The sequence below is a fragment of the Ornithorhynchus anatinus genome, chromosome 15, assembly GCF_004115215.2.
Source record: "Ornithorhynchus anatinus isolate Pmale09 chromosome 15, mOrnAna1.pri.v4, whole genome shotgun sequence".
NCBI lineage: Eukaryota > Metazoa > Chordata > Mammalia > Monotremata > Ornithorhynchidae > Ornithorhynchus > Ornithorhynchus anatinus.
The window spans coordinates 16789610-16817130 of record NC_041742.1 but is presented as its reverse complement, the minus strand read 5'-3'; the positions used below and the strand labels follow the sequence as shown (position 1 = coordinate 16817130).

Below are 27521 nucleotides of genomic sequence, written 5' to 3'. Positions count from 1 at the left end.
CTCTTCGCAGTGATAGCCTGGAGGGAAGGTATTTACGAAATCATAAATGGGGGAGACATCAGGGTTGGTGAGGAAGCTGTGGAAAAAAATTGACCAATCTTTCAATGGTATTTATTGAGCTCTTACTGGGTATAGATCACTGTACTGAGAGTTTGGGAGAGTATTATATGAGAGAGTTAACAGAAGACGTTTCCTACCCACAGCGAGACTATGGTCACATCGTAAAGCACCCAAGCTTGGTTTAAGCTTTAAGCTTGGCTAAAAATAACCTGTGATGTTTATCTTCATTTATTTTTCTAATTTCTGTTTCCAACATATCAGTCTGCATTTTTTTCTAAATTTTTCCCCAATTTATCAGTCAAATTTGCAAAGAACAATGGGAAAGAGTTGCTTGACAGATGAGGGGGTAAGCCCGTCAAACGGCAGGGACTGTCTATCTGTTGCCGACTTGTTCATTCCAAGCGCTTAGTACAGTGCTCTGCACATAGTAAGCGCTCAATAAATACTACTGAATGAATGAATGATGGGAGGAGCTGGTTCCTCATTCAATAGGAGGGATTTTTTTCTTTATTTTTTTATGGCATTTGTCAAGCGCTTACTATGGCCAGGCACTATACTAAGCGCTGAGGTACACAGACAGCATATATCTGTTTTATGTGATACCGAACTCTCCCAAGGACTCAGTACAGTGCTCTGCATATGGTAAGCCCTCAATAAACGCCACTGACTGAATGAGATTGGACAAAGTCCATGTCCCACAAGGAGCTCACATTCACTCCCATTTTACAGATAAGGGACGAGGCCCAGAGAAATGAGGTGTCCACAGCAGACAAATTGAAGAGTCGGGATTAGCTTGTAAGTTCCTCTGACACCCAGGCCTGTGCTCTATCCATTAGGCTAAGCTGCTTCTCGTTGGGTGGGGCCCAGCTCCCCTAAAGAACCACGGACTTCCTGGGTCTCCATCATCTTATTGTTTCTCCGGCTTCTTGCCATCCTTTGGCTTTCCCGCCATATGGGATGGAGCCCTGACTCAGCTCTGAGTCTTTGAGGCAGGCGGCCGACCCCACTTCCTGCAGCTTTGCACACCTCATTTTCAAGTATTCAAATCCTAGGAGAATGAGACTGATGTTCACCCTTTCTCATTGTGAATCTTACGTCGGGGTGCGGAAACCTGACCCAGTGTAGCGATGCTGTTTCCCTTCCTGAGCTTGCAAGAAAATATTTAAATGACTGCCAATTGGCCTCATTTGCAAACCTCTCCAGAGAAGCCTCAAAAAAGAAAATAATAATAATGACATATATGGTTTTTGTTTAGCGCTCATTATGTGCCAAGCACTGTACTAAGCGCTGGGGTGGATATGAATATAAGTAAATTGGGTTGGACATAGTCCTTAGGCTTAACCAACAGGCTTAACCCCCATTGTACAAATGACGGAACGGAGGTCCTGAAGAAGTGAAGTGACTTGCCCAAGGTCACACAGCAGACAAGTGACAGAGCCCCGAGTAGAGTTCAAATCCTTCTGATACCCAGGCCCGTGCTCTATCCACTAGGCCTTGCTGCTTTCCAGGGAGCAGCAGCAGATGAAATTTGAGGTGTGGCAGAAACACTCCAAGCATCTGTCAGAAACGGAAAGGAACATGGGAGAGAAAGATGTCCAAAAATCCAGTGCCCTGGGTGCTGCTGGAAAGCCATAAGTAATAACTAAGACTACTTCACTGTATTTATGCAGTTGGGTCAGAATTTTCAGGATTTGTCCTAGCTAGTAGCCCTAAACAATCATCATTATATACATATCTTTAAATTATATACTATAATCAATCCATTTATATTAATGTCTGTCACCCTCTCTAAATTGTAAGCTCACGGTGGGCAGGGAACATGTCTGTTGGCTCTGTTGGACTGTACTCTCCCAAGAGCTTAGAACAGTGCTCTGCACATAGTAAGTGCTCAATTAATACCACTGATAGATTGATAATGGTATTTTTACTGAATGTTTACTAAGTACAGAGCATTGCACTAAACACTTGAGAGAGTACAGTACAACAGGGTTGGTAGACACCTAAACAATAATGAAATTCTCTTCCTGAAAAATGTCTCTGCGGTATGGGAAGACCGTCGAAGTAAACCGTTCCAATCTATTGGTTAGCAAAATAAATCTCAGGGGCATGAAACTCAACTTCTGGAAGACAAACATTCCATAAAGGAAATATTTCTCCTGTCCTTTTTCCATTCAAAAGCTCTCTGAGAAATTCAATAATGATCTCAGGATAAGGCCGGTCATTTGAGTAGTCAGGAGACAGCTATCTGCCAACTTAGTGCCAGGGAGTTATCTCGAGGAGCAAAGACAGGTTAATGCACCTTGGGACAGAGGGTAACAAACCAGGCCTAGTATTTTCGTCTGGACAAGACAAGCCCTCCTTCTTTTAGAGGGAGGGAGGATGAGAAGGGGGGAGGAGGGGAAGGATTGAGAGCAAAGATAAGAGAAGCTTTTACTCCTATTTAGAAGTCTCCTCTATCTTGCCATACTTGAGGGAAAAAAAAAAAGGAGCAGAGTGGAAGCCTCATTTTTCATGAAATCTTCAAAATGGCTCAATCATAAACGTTTTAATTTTCTTATTTGGAAATCAAAGAGATTTTGTTTTAAGTATTACTGAGAAAAGGGTTAAAGCAAAATTTGTTTTGGGATTTTTTTTTTCAAGAAAAACTAACGAAGTTTTAGGTTTTACTGGACAGATGGATTTCTACATTTTAAAAGGAGCTTGTGGAAAAGAGAATCAAAAACTGGCTCTCAAGGTGTCAGTTCCTGTTGCATCTCTGCCACGAACAAAGGGAATTGCTTTTGACAGGTCTACGATAAGCACGACTCCACACGGCAACTACGTCTTCTAAAAAGTTCTCTTCCTAAGGAAAAGAGAGTTAGAGTTGGCGGATCAAAGCTGTGCCCGAGTAAGAAACCAATGACAAGGGATTGAAATGTCAACGAGATGCTCAGACCTGCTATTGGGAAATGCACACCTACTTCTAGGGGGGAGACTGCCTTCGGGGGGAGCGGGGGGGTGGGTTGAGGTCAAGTTGGATGAGTGGGTGGGAGTGATGGTGAGTGGGTGGGATTTCAGACAGAGCATACTGCTTGGAGGTCAGCAAAACACCGACTCGACCCCAAAGCTTTGCGTTAAAGTGGAAAATGTAACGAAGGCCAGCTTCCAGAGAAAGGTATTAGGGACACTTTCTCTTGGAGAGGCCTCCCCTCCTCCCTGATGACATCACTTGGGCGTAAGATTTGCAGTCAGTCTTGACTCTTCCGACTCCAAATTCTGCCAGGGAGGATTAGCATCTGAGTGACGAACAGCCAGGATGCATGTGTTCACTCATGTTGGTTCTCTCCCCACCCAAAGTGTTTTCTACACTGATAAGAACAGGTAGATGAACAATGGTAAATCAACATGGCCTAGTGGATGGAGCCCAGGCCTGGAAGTCAGAAGGACCTGGCTCGAATCACAACACTGCCGCCTGTCTGCTAGGTGACCTTGGGCAAATCATTTCACTTCCCTAAACCTCAGTTCCTGCATTGGTAAAATGGAGATTAAGATTGGAGCAATATGTGGGACAGAGACTGTATCCAACCTGATTAGCTTGTATCTATCCCAGTGCTTAGTACAGTGCCTGGCACATAGTGTTTAACAAATACCATAAAAAAATTATAGTAATGAAGAGAAGAGAAGACTTAATAAGGAACTATATACACCCATTTTATCAGCTCCTAAATCTAACAAACTGATCACTGCAGGAGGTTCAGTGAGCATCTATGTAGTGATGCCAAAACAAGGAAATATGCGAGGAAATAAGCAATCAAGGGGAGTGGCTCAATGGAAAGAGTCCGGTCGTGAGAGTCATAAGAACCGGGTTCTTAACCTAACTCTACCAATTGCTTGCTGTGTGACTTAGGGGCAAGTCACTTAACTTCTCTGTGCCTTAGTTTCCTCACCTGTAGTCACATGACTCCCCAATCTCAAAGCCTTATCGAAAGTACATCTCCTCAGGAGGCCTTCCCTGACAAAGCCCTCATTTCCTTTTTTCACACTCCCTTCTACTTTACTCTGATTTGCTCCCTTCATTCACCCCTCCCTCAGTCCTACAGCACTTATGTGCTTACTCATAATTCTGTGTCCCCCTCTTTAAACTTGTTGTGGGTTGGGAATGTGTATACCAACCCTGTCGTAATGTACTCTTCCTAGCACTTAGTGCAGTGCTCTGCACACCGTCAGAGCTCATTAAATCTGACTGACTGTTTATAAAATGGAGATTGAGCCTTCCTTCTTACGTGTGAGCCCCATGTGGGACGGGGGGGGGGGGGGGGGGCGGGGCGACCTGACTAACTTGTATTTACCCCAGTGCTTAGAACAGTGCTTGCCACATAGTGTGAAAAAAAAAAGTCATTTAACAGAAGCAGCGTGGCGCAGTGGAAAGAGCATGGGCTTTGGAGTCAGGGCTCATGAGTTCGAATCCCAGCTCTGCCACTTGTCAGCTGTATGACTGTGGGCAAGTCACTTAACTTCTCTGTGCCTCAGTTCCCGCATCTGTAAAATGGGGATTAAGACTGTGAGCCCCACGTGGGACAACCTGATTCCCCTGTGTCTACCCCAGCGCTTAGAACAGTGCTCTGCACATAGTAAGCGCTTAACAAATACCAACATTATTATTATTATTATCTCTAGGGGCAGGAAATCTACACAACCACATTATCCTTCTGCTGAGCAAACGAGACTGACATCAGCCCAGAATCACCAACCCCATCTTCCGCCTCCCAAACCAAAGTAAGAAATGGGCCTCGTCGGCTGCAGCAGGACCCTCACCTCGGCAGATCCGGCGGGGACAAACACATAGGCTGCTGGGAGAAAGGAGAAGCCTGGGGCAACTCCGCCTAAAGTGGACTGACTGTGTTGCCAGCCTGGTGACATTCGCGGTACATCAACTTAGTAAGTAATAATAATGGTATTTGTTCAGCACTTACTCTGTGCCAGGGATTGTACTAAGCGGGGGGGGGGGGGAGATGTCACAGTCCCTGTCCCACATGGGGCTCACAGTCTCAATATTCATTTTACAGATGAGGGAACCAACGCATAGAGAAGTTAAATGACTTGTCCAAGGTCACACAGCAGACAAGTGGCAGAGTCGGGATTAGAACTCATGACCTTCTGGTTCCCAGGCCCACGATCTCTCCACTTCACCATGCTGCTTCTCTACTTACTCGGGGGTCCAAAAAAGGGCAACTGGGGTTTTCTACAGCTGGTTGAAAACACTCTTTTAATAGAAAGAGGCTGGATTAAGAGTCAGCAAGTGTCTGAACCCAGCTTTACTTTAGGAGTTAAGATGCTGATGGTGTTTGTCACCCATCTTCTCTTCTTCATTTTCCTAACTCGCCCCCCCGCCGCCCCCCCCCCCCCGGGTCTTGAGAAGTGGAGTGAACCTTTTCCAGATTGGAAGAGAATAAATAGTGCACTGAGATAGGTGTATTCTTCATTTTAAGAGTCTAGGATATGGCCCCCGATTTTAGTAAGGCTTAAAGATAGGTGTTATAAGAGGGAAGGTGATATAATCTATTTATGGAAAACAGCTTAGAAAGGAAAGTAATAAGGCCTACTTGACACAGGAATTCAATAAACGAGGTTCTTCTTTCAAAAGTTTTAAAAATACAGCTAAAAAAAGGGAAATTAATTTATTTTTCTCCGTTCTCCTTATTGGCCTCATTTGAAGGGCAATATGCCAGACCAGATTGTTTTACTTTCAGATTGAGTTCTCATGCATCATTATGAAAGGCCAGGGGAGCAGTTCTGTCATCATGGCTATAGGAAGACAATTTGATTTTAATTATCTTACTTGGTTGAAATATTGCAGGAAAATCTCACGTTCATTTCTTTGTTAACATATGGGTTTTCCAGATTCCCCATCTGCCCCCACAAACCGCCACAAAAACAAATCCATGTGCTGATCCTGCACTTATCAAAAGGATGGAATTAGTTCCCTCCTACTGCGGAAATAAAACAATGGACAGGAGCATCCAAAACGGTCTGAGTCAAGTTCACTGAGCTCCACCTGCTAGAAAAGATGTACTCAATTTCTCTCACTCCTCTACTTTCTGGAATCAAATTTTAGAAGCCAGAGTCCCTGAGAATTCACCCATGCCCGCCCTAAAAATATCATCATGTTCTTGACAGAAATTATTTCAAGTCATCCCTTTTACTTAGGCTGTCAGCACGTGAGGATCACGGACGGTATCTGACCTAATTAACGGGTACCTACCCCAGTGCTTAGAACAGCGTTTGACCCATACTAAGTGCTCACTGAGTACCATTAAAAAAACACACTGGAAAATCAGGCCTACAGGGAGGTAGGCATAATTGCTGAAGGCACTAGGGAAAGGAGAAGGGTGGCAGTCCACGGAAACATAGAGGGCTACTTCTCATTCGACAGATACTAGTCAAGGCTTCACAAATTTTAGGCCAAAAGAGAGGCATAATCTGAGAAAAAGCTGTGTAAGGTAGAAGAGGAGGCAGAAGGAAGATGCAAGTGGGGATGAAAAGGAGCATCTGAAACAGCTACCGCAGGAACAAACGTTTCAGGTGGAATGTCTCAGTCAGGGTTCAGACCCGAGCTCCACGCTAAGTGGACCTGCGGTTTCCACGGCGCAGAGAAGTAGAAAATGAGAGTTGAAACCTACCTTCTCCACTGGCAGGAATTCATTTTCTACTTCTATCGACCTCGGCCTCAGCTTTATTGGTTTGTCTTTGAAAATGTCGCCAAATCCGACCCCCCTGATCTTTTTCGGTTGGATTTCGGTCGTGACCATTCCGTTGGCGCCTTCCGATTTGGTGCTGCTCGAATCCCCGCCGTCACTCTCCGAACCCGTGGTTTCCCTCAGGCCTGCCGGAGACACGAGCAAATCAGTAACCTGGACATGGCCATGGCAGATAAGAGGCTGAGAGCTGAAGTTGGATCCCACAGTCGCTTCCCCTCATGTTTTACCTTTTTTTCTAAAGAACAACTCTCTTCTTGGAGGAAGAGAATTTCTACAGGAAGAATGCTCAGGTGTCACAGACATCGACATCCCTTCAACCTCCCATCAGCACCGCTCCCGTGAGGCACTAAATCGGAACAACTAACGTCAAGCGCTTTGCCATGAGTGTTGAAAGTCAGATCTCTTGGAGGGAAACTGGGAACCTAAAAGCTCTTTCAACTAATTTGCAATTAAGGAATTACTCAAAATCATGTCTGCTAGAGAATTAAGCCTGTCTTTGGATAGTTTCACACAGGATAAGGGCACACAAACTTGTTTCTCCAGAAACGCGCTCCCCGAGCTTGACACTGGGATTAGTCAGACACTGCTAGGTCATCATTGCTGAAGACGAAGCTGTTAATTACTCCTCGAGGCTGGACTTCCCCAGGAGCCCAGCTCTACCTGTCTCTTCTTCCTTTACATTCTCCTCCCTCAGTTGAAAGCTCAACCCCACCCCATACATGGCAGACTGAAAGCCTACGGGCAGCCATGCCATTCCCCTCTAACATGCTTTGTTTCTATCCACGCTGAATATCAGAAAACCTATGAATCTTTGCCCATCCACCGTATTTACTTCAGCAGCCTGATTTGGGAGTGAAATGACCCCAATGAGAGTCATCGTCTCTGCCCAAGATAATTCCCTGAGGAGAAAATTCTGTGTCCCGGCTCGGAATTTTATCGAGCATTTATTCCCAAATAGGAGGAGCACATTGGTGAAAATTGCAGAGGGGCAGAACTCAATCAGAACTGGACACGTCACCAATTTTTCTACTAAGCATGCCTTCTCAACCCCTTCAGGGCCAATATCGGGTCTGACAACTGTAATGTACTCTCCTAAGCACTTATTTCAGGGCTCTGCCCACAGTAAGTGTTCAGTAAAATACCACTGACTAATTGACAGATCAGAGGCATTTCCTCAAGACAGGTTAAAACTCCAGAAGATGCCCAGCTGAGTGAATCGATAGGCAATCAGATTCACTCCTCTAGCCAAAAATAATCAGAAATCCTACTGCAATCTCTAAATTCCTTGTGGTCAGGCATCGTGTCTTCCAACCTGTCGTACCAAACTCTCCCAAGTGCTCGGTACAGTGCTCTGTTCGGAATCAGCATTTAATAAATACCCCTGATTGTCTGCTCCTAAAACTCAATTAACCTCCAAGTTCACAAGGCTGATAGCCAAGCAATTAAAGCTGCAGAGGAAGCATGAAAGCAAACAAGGCAAACTGAAAGCAGGAGAAACACCGACAGTTGCTCATGAAACGGATGAAAACTGTTAAATGTGGTCCAAATAGATTAAAAAAGCTTTTAGCACAATCGCTTTTAAATGCTAAATAATACAGAATTTGGTATTAAGAAATACTTAAGAAATTCTTAAGAAATTAAGAAACACCAAATGAGAGCAAAAATGAAGAGCGGAACAAGAGTAAGCAGTGTTCTACAACAAATACATCCTCTGTGGTTTACAGTCCAAATAAACCTGCAAACATGGAGAAAAGTGGTTAGTTATGAATTCGTCTATTTGCTATTTCCAGAACAATTTCTGTGTCATTTCCTATTATAGTGGAAAGAATATGAGCTTCTACACTGTAAATGCACTATAGGCAGAGAATGTGTTTGCTAATTCTGTTGTACTGTACTCTCTCAAGTGCTCACTACAGCGCTCTACACATAGTAAGCACTTAATAAATACCAAGGGATTGAGTGTTTGAGTGGGAATTAGAAGACCTGGGTTCTAATCCCAGCTCTGCCACTTGCCCACTAAATTACCTTGAGCAAGTCACTTAATTTCTCAGTGCCTTAAATGTGAAATGGGATACTGTACCAGTTTAATCTCCCTTTTGGGCTGGGAATCCCGAAGGGGACAGAGACTGTGTCCAATCTGCTTATAATGTATCAACGCCTGTGCTTGGTACAATGCTTGGCACAAAATCACTACTTAACAAATGCTACATTATTACTACTATTCGAGGAATGAATAATGGTTTATAACACTGTTTAAATAACAAACTATTCCTAACCCCCTTGGCTTTGCTGAGAATTTGGGAGAGTGCTACAGGGAAGGTCAAATTCCCGCTTTATCTGAAAGGGAGAATCAGTGTCAGGTCATCGTGGACTCCAGAGAAGCTCAGCAAGGAGCTCAGGCTTCATTCTCACAAATCGTTTTCTCAATAAGATTGATCTCATATTTGCATCTGGTTTGGCTCAGATCTGGTTACTGGGAGTTGGTTGCTTTTTTGCATGGCTCTATATAAGAACTGATGCTTGTGAGACCAAAGCTGCTGCATTTGACCTAAAGGGAATCTTTTCAAAAAAGGGCAATTGGAAAGAGTTTTCATTTGGAAAACTATTGAATCATTTTGGGATGGTGGAATCGTGAATCCTTGGGTCTGAAGCTGCTCTGATTTCATCGTGTCTGGGTGGTGTAGACCATTTTCAAAACAGTTCTCCAAATACTTATTAATTTTTATGATCCCCTCTAGACTGAAAGCTCGTGGTGGGCAGGGAGCGTGTCTGTCAACTCTCTTCTGTTGTACTCTCCCAAGCATTTAGTTCAGTGCTCTGCACATAGGCACCACTCAATAAATACGATTAAGTCCTTTCTTATTTTGGAAATGCATCCGCCAAATTGGTTCCTGGACTTCGCCGACCTTTACATTCAACTGGGGTTTCACAGATCAACATCTTTTGTTTTTAGCATTTAAATTCTTACAGATATGTAAAAGCGGTTGAAGAGGAAAATTGAAAACTTATCGATTCCTCCCCAAACTTGCTAAAACCGATCACAAAATGGATGTCCGGCCGCTGTCAATTAGAGGGCGTCTGGGTGACCAGAAGGACGTCACTCCACATTTTTCTTCGGAGGAACGAGAGCCTAATTGATTCCTATCATGTAGCAGTCTGTTCAAACAGAACAAATGTTACATAGGCAAACGCTTCTTGGCCTATGCTATTTCATCCCTCCCAAAATAGCATTTTACACCATTGAACAAACCATGTTATATAAAAGAGCATCACTCTTCTGAGGTCATGGGATCAAGGTTCTTGCATCACCTAACACACCTGCAGCAGGAAGGTATGGGTACAAAAGCATAGCCGAATGAGTATGCTTCCACTGGTCCCGATATATGCACACATGCCACGCACACAAAAAAGGCGTCCAGAACAGGAGGGTGAGAGAGTGAGCGAGACAGAAGGGAACAAATGTCCTTACTATGCCAAAGAGATGACACTGGTCATGACCTTGGCTCAGAGATGAACACAAGCACACACCCAGCGCAGCGGTGAGCAGGTGAGGAAGGCACAGTGAAAGAGATACACACAAGTACCGGGATCTTATCGGTCAAATTGCTTCTTGGTGTTTAAGTTCACTCACTGTTATAGCGTCTGTAGCTGTCAATCTTTGCGGGTGCCATCCTGTACAGAATTGTCCCTTCAAAGGCAGTCTTTCCTGACAGGGAATGAGAGAAGAGAAGGGAGGAGGAAACAAGAGAAGGGGAAAGGGAGAGCGAATGATGGCAAAAGAAGGGAGAGGGAGACTCTTTAACTCAATTCGCCTCCAATGACCAGCACCGTGAAGAGATCTATTTGCAAAATGAATCGAGCCTGTTATACAGAACGTGAATGTCGACGATGTTGGATCCTTTTTCATTTTTTTTTAATCGCAGGCAGATGCTGTCAGCAACACAACATGGCAGTGTTCAGGTCGGAAACCTAGGTATTCTAAATAATGCATTGCATACAAGTGTGTGTTCTCACACCCCTGTCCTCTGACCCCGTGACTATGAAATCATTTACCAAAAAAACTGTATTAAATGCCCTTTGTCCAAACAAAAAGTATTCCCTCTATACGGCTTGCTGAAAATATTGGGAACAGGATCTCACTTTCTGAAAGATGGAGGATAAAAATGAGTCTCGACCATATGTAACACTGAACAGAGCACATCTAGCCCAACCCATCAAGTTGCCTTTCTAGTAACACCTAGGCTGGCAGTCCTGATTCATGCCAAGAGCTGTGAGAGTCAACTGCTGGCTCTATCCCTCAGGAAAACAAGAGTCCATCTAGAAACAGATCATCCTCTGAGGTCTCAGCACCAAACGTGATCTCCGTCAAAAGGTCAGCACACGCAGGTCATTCTGTGATGTCCTCCCTTCTTCAGCCTACCACCCTCCCGTCATCCCAACTAGGGAAGATGGGGAGAAGAGGAGAGAGGGAGGAGGAAGGATGGTGGGTGGGGAAAGAGGCCTAAAAAAATAAAATATTGGACCTTAATAGCTAACTGAAGATGCAAGTGGAAGACTCACAAGCTCATGTATTTGAAGTCTGCTCATTGGTGTGCCTTGGAAGAGCACAACTTTGCTTCTTTGGCGCCACCACATAAAACCAATTTAACTACCTTTTTTTCTCCAAAAGCCTTGCAAATCAGCACGAGGACAAAAATCTGAAAGAAGTCAGACTGGGCCAAAAGGAAATTAGGCTTCGGGGCAAATAAGAATTTAAAATAACAATGGAAAGCATGACTGGGAAGATTCTAATGCTCTGAACCATGAAGGACAGGAAAGGTCTGGAGGAAATTTTGATACCTGCAAAGCGTTTTTGTGGACATATAGACTTTTTGAACTAATCTAAAGGGTTGACTGAGTAGTTGGATAAAGATCAGACAGAACCTAGAGGTCAAAGAGCACCAAAAACCTGAAGAATGAAAGCGAACAGGGGATGTTAAAAGCAAAATGAGCTCCTAAATCATCCGTCCCACTTTGAACATATCACTGATGCGGAACATCAAATGGCTTCATTTTTATCATCACCTCTATTTCACATTCATCAGAACTGTACTGCCTCTGCCACTTAAGGGTTTTCAAAAGAAACGGATACAGTCAGGTTGGCTCCTATTTCGCATTTCTCACTGCTCTTCTGTTTAGATACGGTGACCCATTTAGAACAGATGATATTTAAGGCCATACTGCACTCAAGAAGGACTTGGAGTCGGGTCACATGACCCTGCAAAGCCAAGGCAGATGTGCTAATTTAAAGGGCCACCTGGGCTGAGAAGAGTTGACTTCTGTTTCACGCTGTGGCTGGGAAAATTATTATTCTCCACGAGAGGATGTTTGAACTGCGTAAGCAGAACGCTGATACCATGACACCAAACGTGGTTTTTTTTTTATTTTTAACAGGCAAAGCATGCACAAATGAGAGGCTTAAGTAATTTTATACTTGTCACAAGAGACGACTGTACAAGTGGAAGTGTAGTAACAAAAGAATGTCACTTCAGATGTACTAGCATGGCTTCCTGGAGAAACAAAATTATAAACTTCCTTCTGGCCTTGTAGCCCCCACAGAATCGGGAGTAAACTTTTACTGTTTATTCTTTTCATGTAGTCCCTGGACTTATGATACAATCAATTCCTGGAATGGCATCTTAAGTCAAAATACTGTAAATCAAATATTTTTCTGACAGGGAGCATGTTCAAAATGGAAGATTGACTCCTGAATCGAGGACCAATACCCTCTCATTTTTCTTTTGACCAAAACCATCCAGAATTGATGATCGTGTCCAACCTGATTACCTAGTACCTGCCCCAACACTTAGTACAGTGCTTGGCACAGAGGAAGCGCTTACAAAACTCTTATGAATAATAGTTACCCTGATATACCTGCTCTGAATCAGAGAGGTCTTCCTGAAGGGCAGCCAAACTTTTACTTCATCCAAAATAAAATGTCCTCTAGGACTGTAAGATCGTCCTCTAGGACTGTAAACTCATTGTGGGCAGGGAACCAGTCTAGCAACTTGGCCTTACAGGCTCTTCCAAGCACTCAGTGCAGTGCTCTGCACTCGGAAAGCGCTGAATAAACACCACTGACGATGACGGAAACATTCTACCTGGTGATCAGTTAACTCTCCAGGTCCCCAGCCTATTCAACTCCACTCCCTCCTGACCTCTTGAAATTCTCTCCCCTTTTCCTCTGCCATTATCGCAAAATGACTTAAAATGAGGACAACCTCTATTTCCTCCTGCCAAAAATGTGTTCTGGGAACCTCTCTCAGAATACCTAAGATAAACCAGCTTTTCGCTTTTCTCTCTTTGCATCAGCCTTATCCTGTAACAGCTTTGGAAAAGGTATGGTAAGACATGCCAGAGATGTTTTCTGAACCCAAATCAAAATTACCCCCACTGGTGCCTAAGGTCCCACGTTTCAAATGATCAGTGAGGACTCCTCGGGGAAGGAAGTTGCACTGGCAAATGGGCAGATGCGGCTCTAGGATAAGTTCTATCTATTTGCCTTAAAATCCTCCGCCTTCTCAAATGGAAAGAACACGGGTCTGAGAGTCAGAGGACCTGGGTTCTAAACCCACTTCTATTACTTGTCTGCTGCATGACCTTGGGTAAATCGCTCCACTTCTGTGTGCCTGAGTTCCCTCATCTATAAAATGCAAATTAAGACTGTGAGCCCTAGGCGGGACAGGGACTGCATCCAACCTGATTATCTTGTATCTACCCCAGCTCTTTGTACAGGGTCTGGCACAAAGTAAACACTTAACAAATACTTAGAAGCAGGAAAACACTTGAACACTTAAGTAGACACTTGAGCACCATTAATAGAACCATAATTATTAAATACCAATATTATAACCCAATCTGGTTAATCTCTTTAGAGCACATAGGAATGAAAATCCAGGCAAAGAGAAATCCTTGCAAAGAGGCCACCAGCCAAAGAGGGACCTCAACAAACTGGGAAAAAGCCAGATTTAAAGGAGGGACAAACTCCATAATCTGGAGGCCAACTGCATGGGAAACTGTTTAAACCAAATTTACAAATCAACACAGATTAGCCGGGCTGGGATTCCTGAAAATTAGGTGCAGTCTAAAAGAAGTTAGATATTTTGTGGACAGTAAATCATGCTTTAAAGCTTCAGACCTCAATTTCGTTGGGGTTCTTAAGTCCTTCTAGGGATTTTTGAAGTCTCACAAGAAGCAGCAAGGCCTAATGGACAGAGCACAGGCTTGGGAGTCAGAAGGACCTGGTATCTAATCCCAGCTCCACCTTAGTTTCCTCATCTGTATAATGGGGATTAAAACTATGAGCCCCGTGTGGGACAGGGATTGTGTCCAACCTATTTAGCTTGTATCTACCCCAGCACTTAGTATACTGCCTGGCCCACAGTAAGTGCATAATACCATTTTTAAAAAGTCCACAGTCATCAAATGAATCACTAATAGGACACAGGTAATAATACTGACGGTATTTGTTAAGCACTTACTAGTGCCAGGCATTATTAAGTAAGGGCTAGTTAATCTGTGGGCTGGTAAAAAACCTATCTCCGAGGGTGGTTTATGCAAAAAGAGATACATTGTTCCTTCCACAGGCTATCCCTATCCATTTCAGATCAGATATACAGAGTTTACCTGCATCTGCAGACGGGCTCCCAGACAAATGGCTGCCTGGAGGATGGAATTCCACACGTCATTGTCCCTGTAGGCGCTGGACATGGAGCCCCAGAGGAGAGGCCCACACAACTTCCTGCCTACTTTTTTCCGCTTCTCAGTGATTTTTCCTGGCGAACTACCCCTTTGACTTTAATGCCCACAGAATCCCTTGAAATTTGGGACAGAATGTTGGCAAAACCCACAAAAATCTAAGCCCTCATGATCTCCTCGTGATCCCCTCTTTCCCCAGCTGCCATCCATCAGGAATGGAGGCAGGCAGTCGGCTGGTCTCTTGGGGACAGAGAGGCACGATCTTTCACAGATCCTCACACGGTGTCCAGCAGCTGTGGGGCTGAGAGGATTTTGCCCCCAGCAAACATATAAACATCTGAGACTAAGTCCCGGCTCTTGGAATTTCAGTTAACTCAAACACTGAAGCGGACCAAGGACAACCAGACTGTAGCTCAGGAGCCTCACCTGACACAAGGCAAAGCAGCTGGCAGCTCCCAGGAAGTAGCAGCACAGCTCTGCGTGGGCGCAAATCGATCCATGGAATCAAGCAATGTTTCCAGGTGCTCATGCCCTAGGGGCAGTGGGGATGGGGGTATGATTTTACTGCAACCCCAGAGAAGATCTTCACAGAGCAAGGATTTAGGGATTTAAAGGTGCAGAAGAAAGCCTAATGGCTTCCAATATTCATCTTCAGTGGACTCAAGGAAAGCAGCACGGCCTAGTGGAAAGAGCACGTGCTTGGGAGAGAAACCGGGTTCTAATCCTAACCTCTGTCACATGCCTGCTGTGTCACCTTGGGCAAGTCACTTCACCTCTCTCTCCCTCAGTTTCTCTGTTCTCCCTCAAACTTAAACTCAGAGTCCCGTGTTGGGCAGGGACTATTTCCAACCCAGCGTGGTCTAGTGGAGAGAGCACTGGCCTGGGAGCCAGAAGGATGTGGGTTCTAAACCCAGCTCTGCCATTTGTCTGTTAGATGACCTTGGACAAATCACTTCACTTCTCTGTGCCACAGACATCTCATCTGTAAAATGGGGACTAAGACTGTGCGCCCCCGATGGGGACAGGGACTGTCTCCAACCTGACAAGCTTATATCTACCCCAGGACTTAGAACAGTGCTTGACGCATAGCAAGTGCTTAATAAATACCATCACTATTACGATAATTACTATTCCAGCACTCAGAAAAGTGTCTGACACTTAGTAGGCGCTTCAAAAATAGCATTAAAAAAACCCCAACCACACAAAAAGCCCTCAAAATTGAGTCTTCTGAGGGATGGGAGCAGAGGGCTTCCCATGAGGTTCGGTGGATCAGTTTGGTTGTGCTCATTCTCTGAGGGGTTGTTTAAAGAGCAGAATCACATCATCATCAATTGGCCCTCCTTGTCTTCTCTTCCTGTTCCACACCGATTTGGGCCATCAGGTGAAGATCTCTCTGTGGTCTGTCACCCATTACTGCCCATCATTTCTTTCATCTGACCCTTGAGGGAAGAGAAGTCACCCCAGGACACGATGAAAATAAAAACCCTCATTAACCACTGTTTCCACCCAAGGATGGCAGAACATGGGCTCAGTCAGTCTCCCCTGGGGCCCTTTAGTCTAAGGAGGACACCATGATAATAGGGAGATCATTAAAACCATGTGTCGCTGGGAATTTCTTCATAGGCCCCAAATAACAAACTCCATTAGAGTCATTTTCCAAAAGGAAAAGGGCAATGATTACACTATTACTGTCAAAAAGCCATTTGCCACCAGATTGACATATGTTACTTCAAATAAATGACCAAAAGGATTACAAATTTTTCTATGTATTTTCCCCCTCTCCCAAGCTAGGACTGAAGCATCTACTGTAACAGAACTGTCCCCACCTGAAAATCTAGGAGTCTATTTAGGACACTTTTCTCCCAAAAAGCATTACAGTGTCTTATGCTATTTACAAAAACCTTGTTTAGGTTCTGAGGTGTTCAACTTTGAAGCGGCCAGAATATTCCTTTTTTCCAAAAAATGTAACAAGCAGGTCTCTTTAAAAGGCTGCTACCTCGAGAACATTTACAATTGAACATTGCTCAAATAGAAATCAACCCACATTAATTGTATGCACCAGGTAGGAGCCCGTTTCCTCATTTCTCAAAAAGATACATTTTTCTCCCCAAGCAGCCCTCCGTCACCATGTCACAAGCAGCCAGTCTTCCACCATGTTTACAACAATACCATGGCTTGTGGAAGCAAAGGAAAACTCCACAAAAGAGGCAGAAATACTGGGTGGAAAGAAACGCGGTGATGATATGAGTTAAAAATTCAGTCTCCAAGGTGTGGGGGGAAAAGGATCTATATGTTTTCCCTTTACCTATGCCTGCATTTGGATAGGTGAACACACACTCACAGATGCAGACACCCACACGTTCAGTTCTGTTATACTTTCAAGGAGAAAGCTAAAGGCAACACCCTCTAATGTTACCCGTTGATCCTGCTACATTTTTAAGAAGATAAAACATTGGGTAAAAGGGATAAGAGGCCACGAAGTTGAAGGAAACGCATTAGACTTTCTCCCTTTGTAACATCAACAGAGAGCATCGGGAGGCATTGGCCCGTGAAAGGAAACCAAGACAGACCACTCCTTTCCAACCTAACACTGTCGGCTTGCTTACTTGGCTTTATGAGTTGCTCCTCCTGGGTGATCCCAAGATCGTCAGACTCTCCAGAGAGTTCCTTTATGAAGTTGGAAGGAAACATTCCAGTCTTCCCGTTCAGGACACCTTCCCACCATCCTTCCTCCACCTGCAAAGAAACAAAAGGAGAAACAAAAATAGAGTGGAAAAGAATGTCTCTATCCATTTAATTTTAAGGGTTACTTCCACTAAAGAGGATGAGCTAGACACACACACACAAAAAAAATACTTGTCAGGAAAATTCTTTGCAATTATTGACTCAATTTTAAACCAAACTGGAAAGTTCAAATAAGAGTAATAGTAATAGTAACTAGTAGTAAAAATTGTATTCAAGCCAATAATAATAGTGAATTATATATCCACCTCGGCAAATAGTCAAAAGGCAGTCGGTTTGTTTATTTCAAATTCACATTCCCTGGGAGACACCTTCTTTGGTGGTCTGAGGGGACAAGAGCAAATTCAGAAACAAACTTCCATTCTTCTGATGTGACCCCTAGTTGATACAGAAGAATGCTCTCACTAATGGACACACTTTAGATTTGGGCATACTGATGTTTTCAGATTTTAAAAAGTGGAAATTCTCTTCTTCAGCAAAACACAGAAAGAAGTGGAATCTGCAGGGACTGTGTCTACTAATTCTGTTGTACTGTACTCTTGTACACTGGACACTGTTTTACTGTACAGTGTTCTCCAAAGAGTAAGTGCTCAGTAAACACCACTGATTGATTGATTGCTAGCTGGGCCTAGATGAAGCTTAGAAGAAAATAACCTCCTAAGTCTTGACAAATAAAACATGATCTTCTCTGATATATTACTAGCCTACCCACCCTGGAATGATATCTTAAATTGAAACGACAGTCCCCCCAAAAGACTCTATGACCTGCAACTGAATAAACATATTACTAGCAGATTAATATTTTCATATTCTATTTGATACACTGTGGCTGAAATTTTAGGTTAATATTTTCACTCACTGTCCGTCTTTAAACATGTGGCAGGTGAGAGATGGCTTCAGATGATGAAGTATCTGTGGAACACAGCAGCACGCACTCCGCCTCTTCCTCAAATTTTGAACAATACCCAGGTCATTTGAAGATTTTCAGTGGTAAAATTCCCATTCTATACTTTTTCAGTCTAATTCATAGTTTTCTGCTATTTCACGGACTTTTGGACTGAGAACTCTAAGCTCATTAAGGACAGGGAATGTGTTCATTCTGTTGTAGCGTAATCTCCCAAGTGCTTAGTACAATGCTGTGCACGGACTGAATAGCATTTTTCTGCTCCGCAGGGAAACGAGGACTCTGAATCAACATGAGACAAGGCATTCCAACCATCCCCCAAATAATAGGCTACCACAAGAACCTTACACCACTCTGGGGAAGCAAGACCCCCCCATATTTGGGGGAACAAAGAAAAAGTGAGCCTAAAATACAGCCAGGTGAGGAGTGAGGAAAAAACCCATTACAGCAAAGCTACAAAAAACTCAAATATGGTTAGAAGTTTCCTGAAAAACAGCGACTTAGTAGAAAACAAAAAAGCCAATGAACTTAGTGTTACTAAGCAAGTCAATGCAAGAGATATGGGTATCTAAGAAGGCAGAAAAAGATCTGGACTCCTGCTCCCTTTGTCCTAGGTATGTTCTTTTATGACTCAGGATTCTGTCATTTTGGAAGAGTGTTTGTAGTTAATTCAAAATCCAGAGGACTTGGTGGGGTCAAGTTCAGGAGAAATCTTATGAAGTATTTCTCATACATTACTCCACTGGGCTCAGTGGAGGCCGAGCTTTACAAAATGTAAGAAGCAGCGTGGCCAAGTTTAAAGACCAGAGCCCTGGGAGTCAGAAGACCTAAGTTCTGATCCCAGCTCTGGCAATTATCTCCTTTGTGACCTTGGAGAAGTCACTTCACTTCTCTGTGCTTCTGTTTCTTCTACTGTAAAATGGGAATTTTATCCTAATCCCTCCTACTTAGACTGTGTCCAACCTTATTATCTTGTATCTACTAGCATTCAACTGCTATCATTAAAAACAAAAACACAAAAACAAACCAACAAAAAAGTACCCAGTGCTTAAAGCCCCCACTGTGCTCGGCACACAGTAAGTACTTAACAAATACCATTATTATTTATTCTATATTTCTCTATCCTCGAGCCTAGATGCTCTTTGTGGGCAGGGAACTTTTCCATCAGTTCTGCTGAACTGTTCTCTCCCAACCACTGAGTATAGTGCTCTACACCCAGTAAATAAATAATAAATACCACCAATTGATTGTCTGCTCAAAATCTCTTGTGTTCTCTATTTCATTCTAAAATGATTGATTTCTAGGAAGAACTTTTGCCACTGTTCTTGACCTCCTTCTTCTCTGTCCCCTCTCAAATGATATTATTTGAAAGTCTGCTGTATGCAGAACACTGAATTAAATGCTTCAGAAACTATAATGAAAACAAAAAAAAGAGGCACCAGTCATCTTTTCCTTCAGCGTCTTTTTTTTCCCTGTGGAAACCATTTTCTGGACACTGCCGTAGTCTCATCTCTGAGCTGCGCCTTCACCAAATCCCCTCCATCTTCCTCCCCCATCACCTCTAGTTCTTCCTTACCTCTCTTGGTGAAGGTTTTTGGCTGTAAAGACATAGCCTGCATGGGCTGCTTTGCTGTGGGGCAGCGACTGTGCCCAACCTGATGGGCTTGTATCCTCCCTAGTGCTCAGCAAAGTTCCTGTTTTATATATATATATTTGTTAGGTGCCTACTATGTGCCAGGCACTATACTAGGCACTGGGTAGATACAACCTAATCCGGTTTGACACACCCTGTCCCCAATGGGGTTCACAGTCTTAATCTCCATTTTACAGATGACTTACTTCAGGTACAGAGGAAGTGAAGCGACTTGCCCGAGATCACACAGCAGATAAGTGGCGGAGCGGGGATTAGAAGCCAGGTCCTTCTGACTCCCAAGCCCATGCTCTATCCACTAAGCCACGCTGCCCGGCACAAGGTCAACGCTTAACAAATGCCACAGTTATTACTGCAATTATTCTGTCCCCTCCGTTTTTGGCTTCCCACTCTTCCTCCTCTGGCACATCCCATCCATTTCCCTCTACCCACTCTGAAAGATGGCCCGGCTCCAAAGATTCTTGGCCTGATTTCTGGCTGCGCCATTATATTTCCCCGCACCAATCCACTTCAAGGCTGTCTGTCCTCGTCGAGCTGGGTGGCCTCAGTTCTCGAGAGCCAGCCTTTGAGCACCACACACGCCTCACTAACGCCGGCTGGCACTCTGGAAGCCCACCTGCTCTGCTGTGCGCCTCCGTTCCCTACCCAGAGGGGCGGAAACAAGGGTGGCTGCAGCCCAGGTGCTGATCCCAACGCCCCCCACCCCCAACCCTTCAACAATTCATCTAAGAGAAAGACTAAATCCCCAAATCAATGGCTACCCAGATCTGAAAACCGGAGCTCAATTTAAAGGATCTAAAATCCCTGTTGCTCTGCCAGCTGCTTGAACTCTTTGGTTTTACTCAGTCAAATGTCCGGCTCCTTGCCCCTCCAGCGAGGACGGAGTATGGGAGGAAAACAGATTGCTGTGTCTTCCTACTATCACATCTAGAGTGTGTCAGAAAGTGAAACTGTTACACAGAAGTCAGGATGTCCTCACTCTGCCCCTTTCCTCACCATCCAAACTGCCACCAAGGAGCAGGGCATATGGATAGACCCCGGGCCTGGGAGTCAGAAGGTCATGGGTTCTAATCCCAGCGCTGCCACTTGTCTTCTGTGTGACCTTGGGCAACTCGCTTCACTTCTCTGGGCCCCAGGTACCTCATCTGTAAAATAGGGGTTTGAGACCGTGAGCCCCACTTGGGACAGGGACTGTGACCAACTCGATTTCCTTGTACCCACCCCAGCGCTTAGTACAGTGCCTGGCACATAGTGGGCATTTAACAAATACCAAAATAATCATAATTAATTATTAATAATGACGCTGATCCAAGCATTTTTATTTTAGCTCACCTTGACTACTGCATGAGTTTCCTCGCTGACCTCTCTACCTCTTCTCTCTACCTCCCCCAGACAATACTTCAAGCCACTGACCATCACTGTTCTTACAAGAAAATCATTCCATCCACATCCCTCCATTTCTCAAAAACCTCCAAGAGCTGCCCATCCATCTCCATGTCAAACCGAAACTCCTGACGGTTGGCTTTAAGGCACTCAATCAGCTCGTTCCTTTCCACAACCCAGTCCACGCACTTGGCTCCACTAGTGCCAATCTACCAACTGGACCTCAATTTTGTCTATTAAGGCACCGGCCATTTACCCACATCCTCCCTCTGGACTTGAACTCTCTTCTCCTTAATAACCAACAGAACATCTCTCTCTCTCCACTTTGAAAGCCCTCCTAAAAATCTCATCTCCTCAACAGGTCTTTCCCGACTAGACCCTCATTCCCTCTATTCACTCTCCCTTCTGTGTTGCCTATGCATTTGCATAATAATAATGGTATTTGTTAAGTGCTTACTATGTGCCAAGAACTATTCTAAGTGCTGGTGGGGGATACAAGGTAATCAGGTTGTCCCACATGGAGCTCACAGTCTTAATTCCCATTTTACAGATGAGGTAACTAAGGCCCAGAGAAGTTAAGTGGCTTGCCCAAAGTCACACAGCTGACAAGCGGCAGAGCCTGGATTAGAACCCATGACCTCTACCTCCCAAGCCCATGATCTTTGCACTGAGCCATGCTACGAGAAGCCGCGTGGCTCAGTGGAAAGAGCACGGGCTTTGGAGTCAGGGCTCATGAGTTCGAATCCCAGCTCTGCCACTTGTCGGCTGTGTGACTGTGGGCAAGTCACTTAACTTCTCTGTGCCTCAGTTCCCTCATCTGTAAAATGGGGATTAAGACTGTGAGCCCCACGTTGGACAACCTGATTCCCCTAATGTCTACCCCAGCACTTAGAACAGTGCTCGGCACATAGTAAGCGCTTAACAAATACCAACATTATTATTATTAACATTATTACTACCCCTTGAACCCTTGATATTCACCCCACCCCCCTATCCCACAACACTTACACAACATCCACCCATAATTTATTTTAAGGTCTATCACCCCCTCTAGTCTGGGAGCTCCTTTTGGGCAGAAATCATGCCTGCCAATTCTACTGCACTGTAGCCACCCAAGCACTTAGTACAGTGCTCTGCAAAATTAAGCACTTAATAAACACCAAAGATTGATTAATGGAGGTTGTTCTTATCGGAAAACACTAAGTTATCTGAACTCCATGGTCCGGGGCCCAAGAAGCTCGGATTAAGAGAAAAATCTCCTAAACCAGTATGCGGGTAAAGAGCACTTAACAGTCGACGGACAAATTCTTGGTGAGGGGGTGTTTACCTGGATCTTTATGAATGTACAAACACATAGAAATAATCATGATACCTGTGGTATTTGTTAAGCACTTACGATGTGCCGGGCACTGTAGTAAGCGCTGGAGTAAATACAAGATGACTGGGTTGGACACAGTCCCTGTCCCACATAGAGCTCCCCATCTTAGTCCCCATTTAACAGATGAGGGAACTGAGGCACACAGAAGGGAAGTGACACAACCAAGGTCACACAGCAGACAAACGACAAACTGGGATTAGGACCCATGTCCTCTGACTCCCAGGTCCGGGCTCTTTCCACTAGGCCATGCTGCCTCTCAAAAACTTAACAATAAACTACACAAAGCTCTCTGGAGGATGTTCCTTAACCAAAGTGAGATACCCTTCCACACCATATGCCTTTTAATAATGTCACTGTATTCTGCCAAGCGTTTGATTCAGAGTCCCGTACCCAGCAGCAGATGCCCAATAAATATCACTGTTTGACAGCGGAACCGATATGTGATAGTGCTTTATTCACTACAGTATCTCACATTGGTAATTCAGGTGCCCAGTAAAATCTGTGACTAGCCCAACTGTAAATACAAAGACACCTTACTGCTTGGATTCCTCTTTTCCTTTCCTTGACCAAAGATGTGTAAAAATGACCAGGTAGAATAAAAGCAAGCACTTCTGCAGAAATGCCCCTGGTGCTAACCCCACCGTATGTGCCATATCCATTCCGTTGGAATACTTCAAAGTTACCTGAGGGCTCTTTTCCCCTTCCCCCATATAGCTGATAAGAAGTGACAGGAGTTAGAAACACATCAGGGATGTTCTCCTGACATATCATCCCTGCCAGCTGCCTACTGGGAAAACAAAAAGGGCTGCCATTTTGGAACTGCCCTCCAGCTGTCTCTTCTGCTGTCACACCACAGTCTGAGCCCAGAAATGTTCACGAGGCCGAGTGGATATATATTATTATTCCATTCTGGAATCTGGGGGTGGGGGAAGCTAATCCATTCAGCCAAGTGCACTGAGAATTTCAGCTGGGCCACACGGGACCTCGGCATTACAGACTGCCGGGCGGGACACCGATGGCTTCCAGTTCCCCTCCAAGTGCCGTTTGGGACTTCTTCCCATCAACCATTTTTTCACTGCTCGGCATCTGCCGCCGTCTTGATACTTGAGATTCCGGAGAGGATGCCGTGTGACAACAGGAACCGAATGTGCCGCCCGCCACCATCCAAAAATTTTTTAGCTTTCTCTAACAGAAATCGCGGGAATCAGCTTGGTGATGAGCCACGGAGAAAAGACAACACAATCACTGCTTAGGCTTCCTCTCGCACCTTCGAGTCTTGTGAAAGTCCCCGGGAGTAGTGTTAAGCAACTAGCCCTTGTCTGACAGCAAGGGGGTGGGCGGAGGAGACATGACCATCACTCAGCCTTAGGATGGGTGGAGCCAGAGAGCTCATTTGTCCAATTCAAACGTTGGCAAAGATAGACGATGAAGCAAATGTCAGGAGAGAACTGAACGAAATTTTGCAAATCTTCCCCGGACTCCATAATCAGACTCTATTCATCCAACGGGCTGACGGCAAAGAATATTTGGGAAACAAAAAAATTGCTGAACACAAGTGTGGGTGAACCCATTCTTCAGCCCTCTCTTAGGTCTGACTAGGGAGAGGACTGACCCCTCTCCCCAGTCTATTTCTTCTTAGCCTGTCCTTAGAGGATACAGAAAACAATTCTTAACGCATACCACATGCGTTCCCAGGTTGGCTGCATCTCAAACAATCTACAATATTTATCGGGTGCCTACTCTGTGTGCAGCACTGTACTAAGGTCTTGGGAGAGCATTCATTCATTGGTATTTACTGAGTGCTTACTGTGTGCAGAGCACTGTACTAAGCACTAGGAAAGTACAATTCGGCAACAGAGAGAGTCAATCCCTACCCTACAATGGGTTCACAGTCTAGAGTATGATAAGAAGTAGCCAGCGTAATCTCTGCTCCACTTGTCTGTTATGGGACCTTGGAAAAGTCACTTCACTTCTCTGGGACTAGCTACCTCATCTGTAAAATGGGGATTGAGACTGTGAGCCCCACGTGGGACAGGGACTGTGTACAACCCGATTTGCCTGTATCCACCCCAGCGCTTAATACAGGGCCCAGCACATAGTAAACACTTAAAAGTACCACAATTATTATCATGATTATTATTATCCCTGCCCTCAAAGACCCAGAGAGCAGCATGGCCTAATGGCCAGAGCATGGGTTTGGGATTCAGAGGACGGGGGTTTTAATCCCAGCTCTGCCACTTGTCTGCAGGGTGACCTTAGGCAAGACACGTAACTTCTCTGTACCTCGGGTACCTCATCTGTAAAATGAGGATTAAGACTATGAGCCCCATGTTCATTCATTCATTCAATAGAATTCATTGAGCGCTTACTATGTGCAGAGCACTGTACTAAGCGCTTGGAATGTACAAATCAGTAACAGATAGAGACAGTCCCTGCTCTTTGACGAGCTTACAGTCTAATCGGGGGAGATGTGGGACAGGGACTACACATCCAACCTGATTAGCTTGTATCTACCCCAGTGCTTAGAAGAGTGCTTGGCAGCTAGTAATCAATACCATAATTATTTTTTTTTGTAATCTAGTTGGGGGGAGTAGGTAGGGGGAATGAGACACCCTAAGACAAATGACAACAAATGGTCTTCCTTTAAAACGGAAGAAACCGGAGACCTCACAGGTGACTGGAAAACACTGCCGCCAAGGAGTGCGGGATAGCTCGTGCTTCAGCCTGGTGGCACTGGGGAGAGGCCGCAGGCTTTCAGCATTAAAGATGTGTGAAAAGAAAGGGCTCACTAGGAGCGCACACAGGATTAGACCTAAAATAACTGCCTCTGTTCAATCCCGTTCTTCCGCCTCTTTACCCTGAGACCCATCTGGGACAAGGAGTGTGTCCGACCTGAGAATCTTGATTCTCCCCTGGTGCTTGCCACTCTGTAAGTGCTTCACAGATACCACTATTATTATCATTAGTATTAAGTTGAGTATTTTAGCAAAGAAGCAGCATGGCCCAGTGGATAGAGCATGGGCCTGGGAGTCAGAAGGACCTGGGTTCCAATTCTGGCTCCACCGCTTGTCTGCTGTGTGAATCTGGGCCATGCAGCTTCACTTCTCTGGGCCTCAGTTCCCTCAACTGTAAAACCGGGGTGAAGAAACGGTGAGCCCGGTGTGGGACATGGACTGTACCAGTCTCGATTACCTTGTATTTACCCCTGCAGCTCAGTACAAAGCTCAGCACATAGTAAGCACCCAGTGGATACCACAAGTATTAATATTATTAGGAGGAATGAGGGAGGGAAATCCAGGAAGGATCTGGTGCAGCGAGGAGGGGGAGGGTGGCTGGGTATGGGCGGGCAGAATTTTCTGTGCAGAAGGTTCCACGTGAGAGAAACCGGCGACACCAAAATGGATGACAGAATGAGAAGGCCGCTGCACCCAGACAGGACGGCTGGACAGGTGGATGAGGAGCATGAGAGCACCTGGCTGGGCCAGACTTATACGTGTCCGGATTACTTACTTCTCCAACCACCTCTATGATATCCCCGACTTTCAATTCCAGCTCGTCGTCATTCTGAGGCAGATAGCTAAAGGCCACCTGGCACCTCCGCCGGCGGCTTCGTTCTCCTGTGTGGGGAAAGAGGGAGACGATTAGATAGAGCTGGGGGGAAAATATGCTACCAGGGTTCGGATATAGTCTTGGGGTAAGTGGCTTAAATGCGGACCACTGTTCGCCCCACTGGGACCGGTGGTTCAGGGCTGAGCAGTGCTTAGTAACTGGCTAAAAGCCGCTGGGTTAGAGGATCATGAACGTGATTACCTCCGTGTCGTCCATCTCACCCCGACCTCTCGCCCCAGGTCCTGTCTCTGGCCTGGAACGCCCTCTCTCCTCACAACCCACAGACGATGACTCTCCCCCAATTCAAAGTCTTATTAAAACCACGTCTCTCCCAAGAGGCTTTCCCTGAATAATCCCTCCTTCTCTCTTCTCCCATTCCCTTCTATGTCACCCAGACTTGCTCCCTTTATTCATCCCCCCTCCCAGACCCACAGCACTTAGGTACACATCTGTCATATATTTATTTATATTAATGTCTGTCTCCCCCGTAGACTGTTGTGGGAAGGGAAAGTGTCTGTTTATTATTGTACTGTACACTCCCAAGCGCTCAGTACAGGGCTCTCTATACACTAAGTGCTCAATAACCCCTGACTGACTGTTAACATCTGATCAATTCTCATCGGTAAGACTACAACCAAGGAGCACACTGTTCCTTACACTCTTTTCAAATAAACATGAACCGAGGCAGAAGATAAAAAGAATAGGCTTCGCGTACTGGTCGGGCAGCTAAAACAGATGTCACATGTGCGCAAAGAGAAAAGGAAGGCATCCTCTTCCTCATACCACCTCCCCGTTACCAGAGGCAAATGGAAGGTCCGTTATCGGGGAGCCCGGACCCAACCTCTCTTCGCCACGCTCCCGAAAGCCCGGGACGCCTCCCTCAATCCTTGCTTTCGGAGGCGATTCTGCCAGACCGACTCGAGTGGCTCCCCGGAACTGACTCGATGGGTGCCTGAAGAAAACCAGTTGTCACTCAAAGGTCGCTGCTCCACCTCACACCGCTCTCGCCCTCGGAGCTCATCTGGGGCCTGCTTTGCTGCCATGCAGCAGGGGTCTGAGCAGAGACAAAGGCAGCCGCGGGCGATGCTGCAGTGCAGATGTGCGTTATGGATGAGAGCACAAGGGGGTATGTGTGCACGCAAGCCGGGAGGGAGAGGAAGGAGCTGAGGTGCACAGCTACAGTGCCGACCACCAGGCCGGGGGGCGACTGCCACCGGCGGGAGAAAAACTGGTCAATCTCATCTCCGTCTCTCTCCGCTCTACTTCGCAGCCACGATGGCTTCGGGGAAGCGACGTCTTATGGGAGCCGAGTCAAAAAAA

The 27521-nt window shown here is 45.3% G+C and overlaps 1 protein-coding gene across 6 annotated transcripts in view; it reads right to left on the bottom strand.

The window, feature by feature from the left end:
• Nucleotides 1-27521, bottom strand: part of SH3KBP1 (SH3 domain containing kinase binding protein 1) — a 184315-nt gene that overhangs the window by 69691 nt on the left and 87103 nt on the right. For 4 of the 6 annotated variants that reach the window (XM_029079759.2, XM_039914149.1, XM_007670349.3 and 1 more), the window contains 4 exons: nucleotides 26103-26209; nucleotides 17141-17270; nucleotides 10429-10503; nucleotides 6720-6922 (listed from right to left, as the gene is read on the bottom strand). In XM_029079759.2, coding sequence (XP_028935592.1) covers nucleotides 6720-6922; nucleotides 10429-10503; nucleotides 17141-17270; nucleotides 26103-26209 — 515 coding nt within the window. The remainder of the gene's footprint in view (nucleotides 1-6719; nucleotides 6923-10428; nucleotides 10504-17140; nucleotides 17271-26102; nucleotides 26210-27521) is intronic. The other 2 variants (XM_039914150.1, XM_039914148.1) reach the window with 1 other exon arrangement.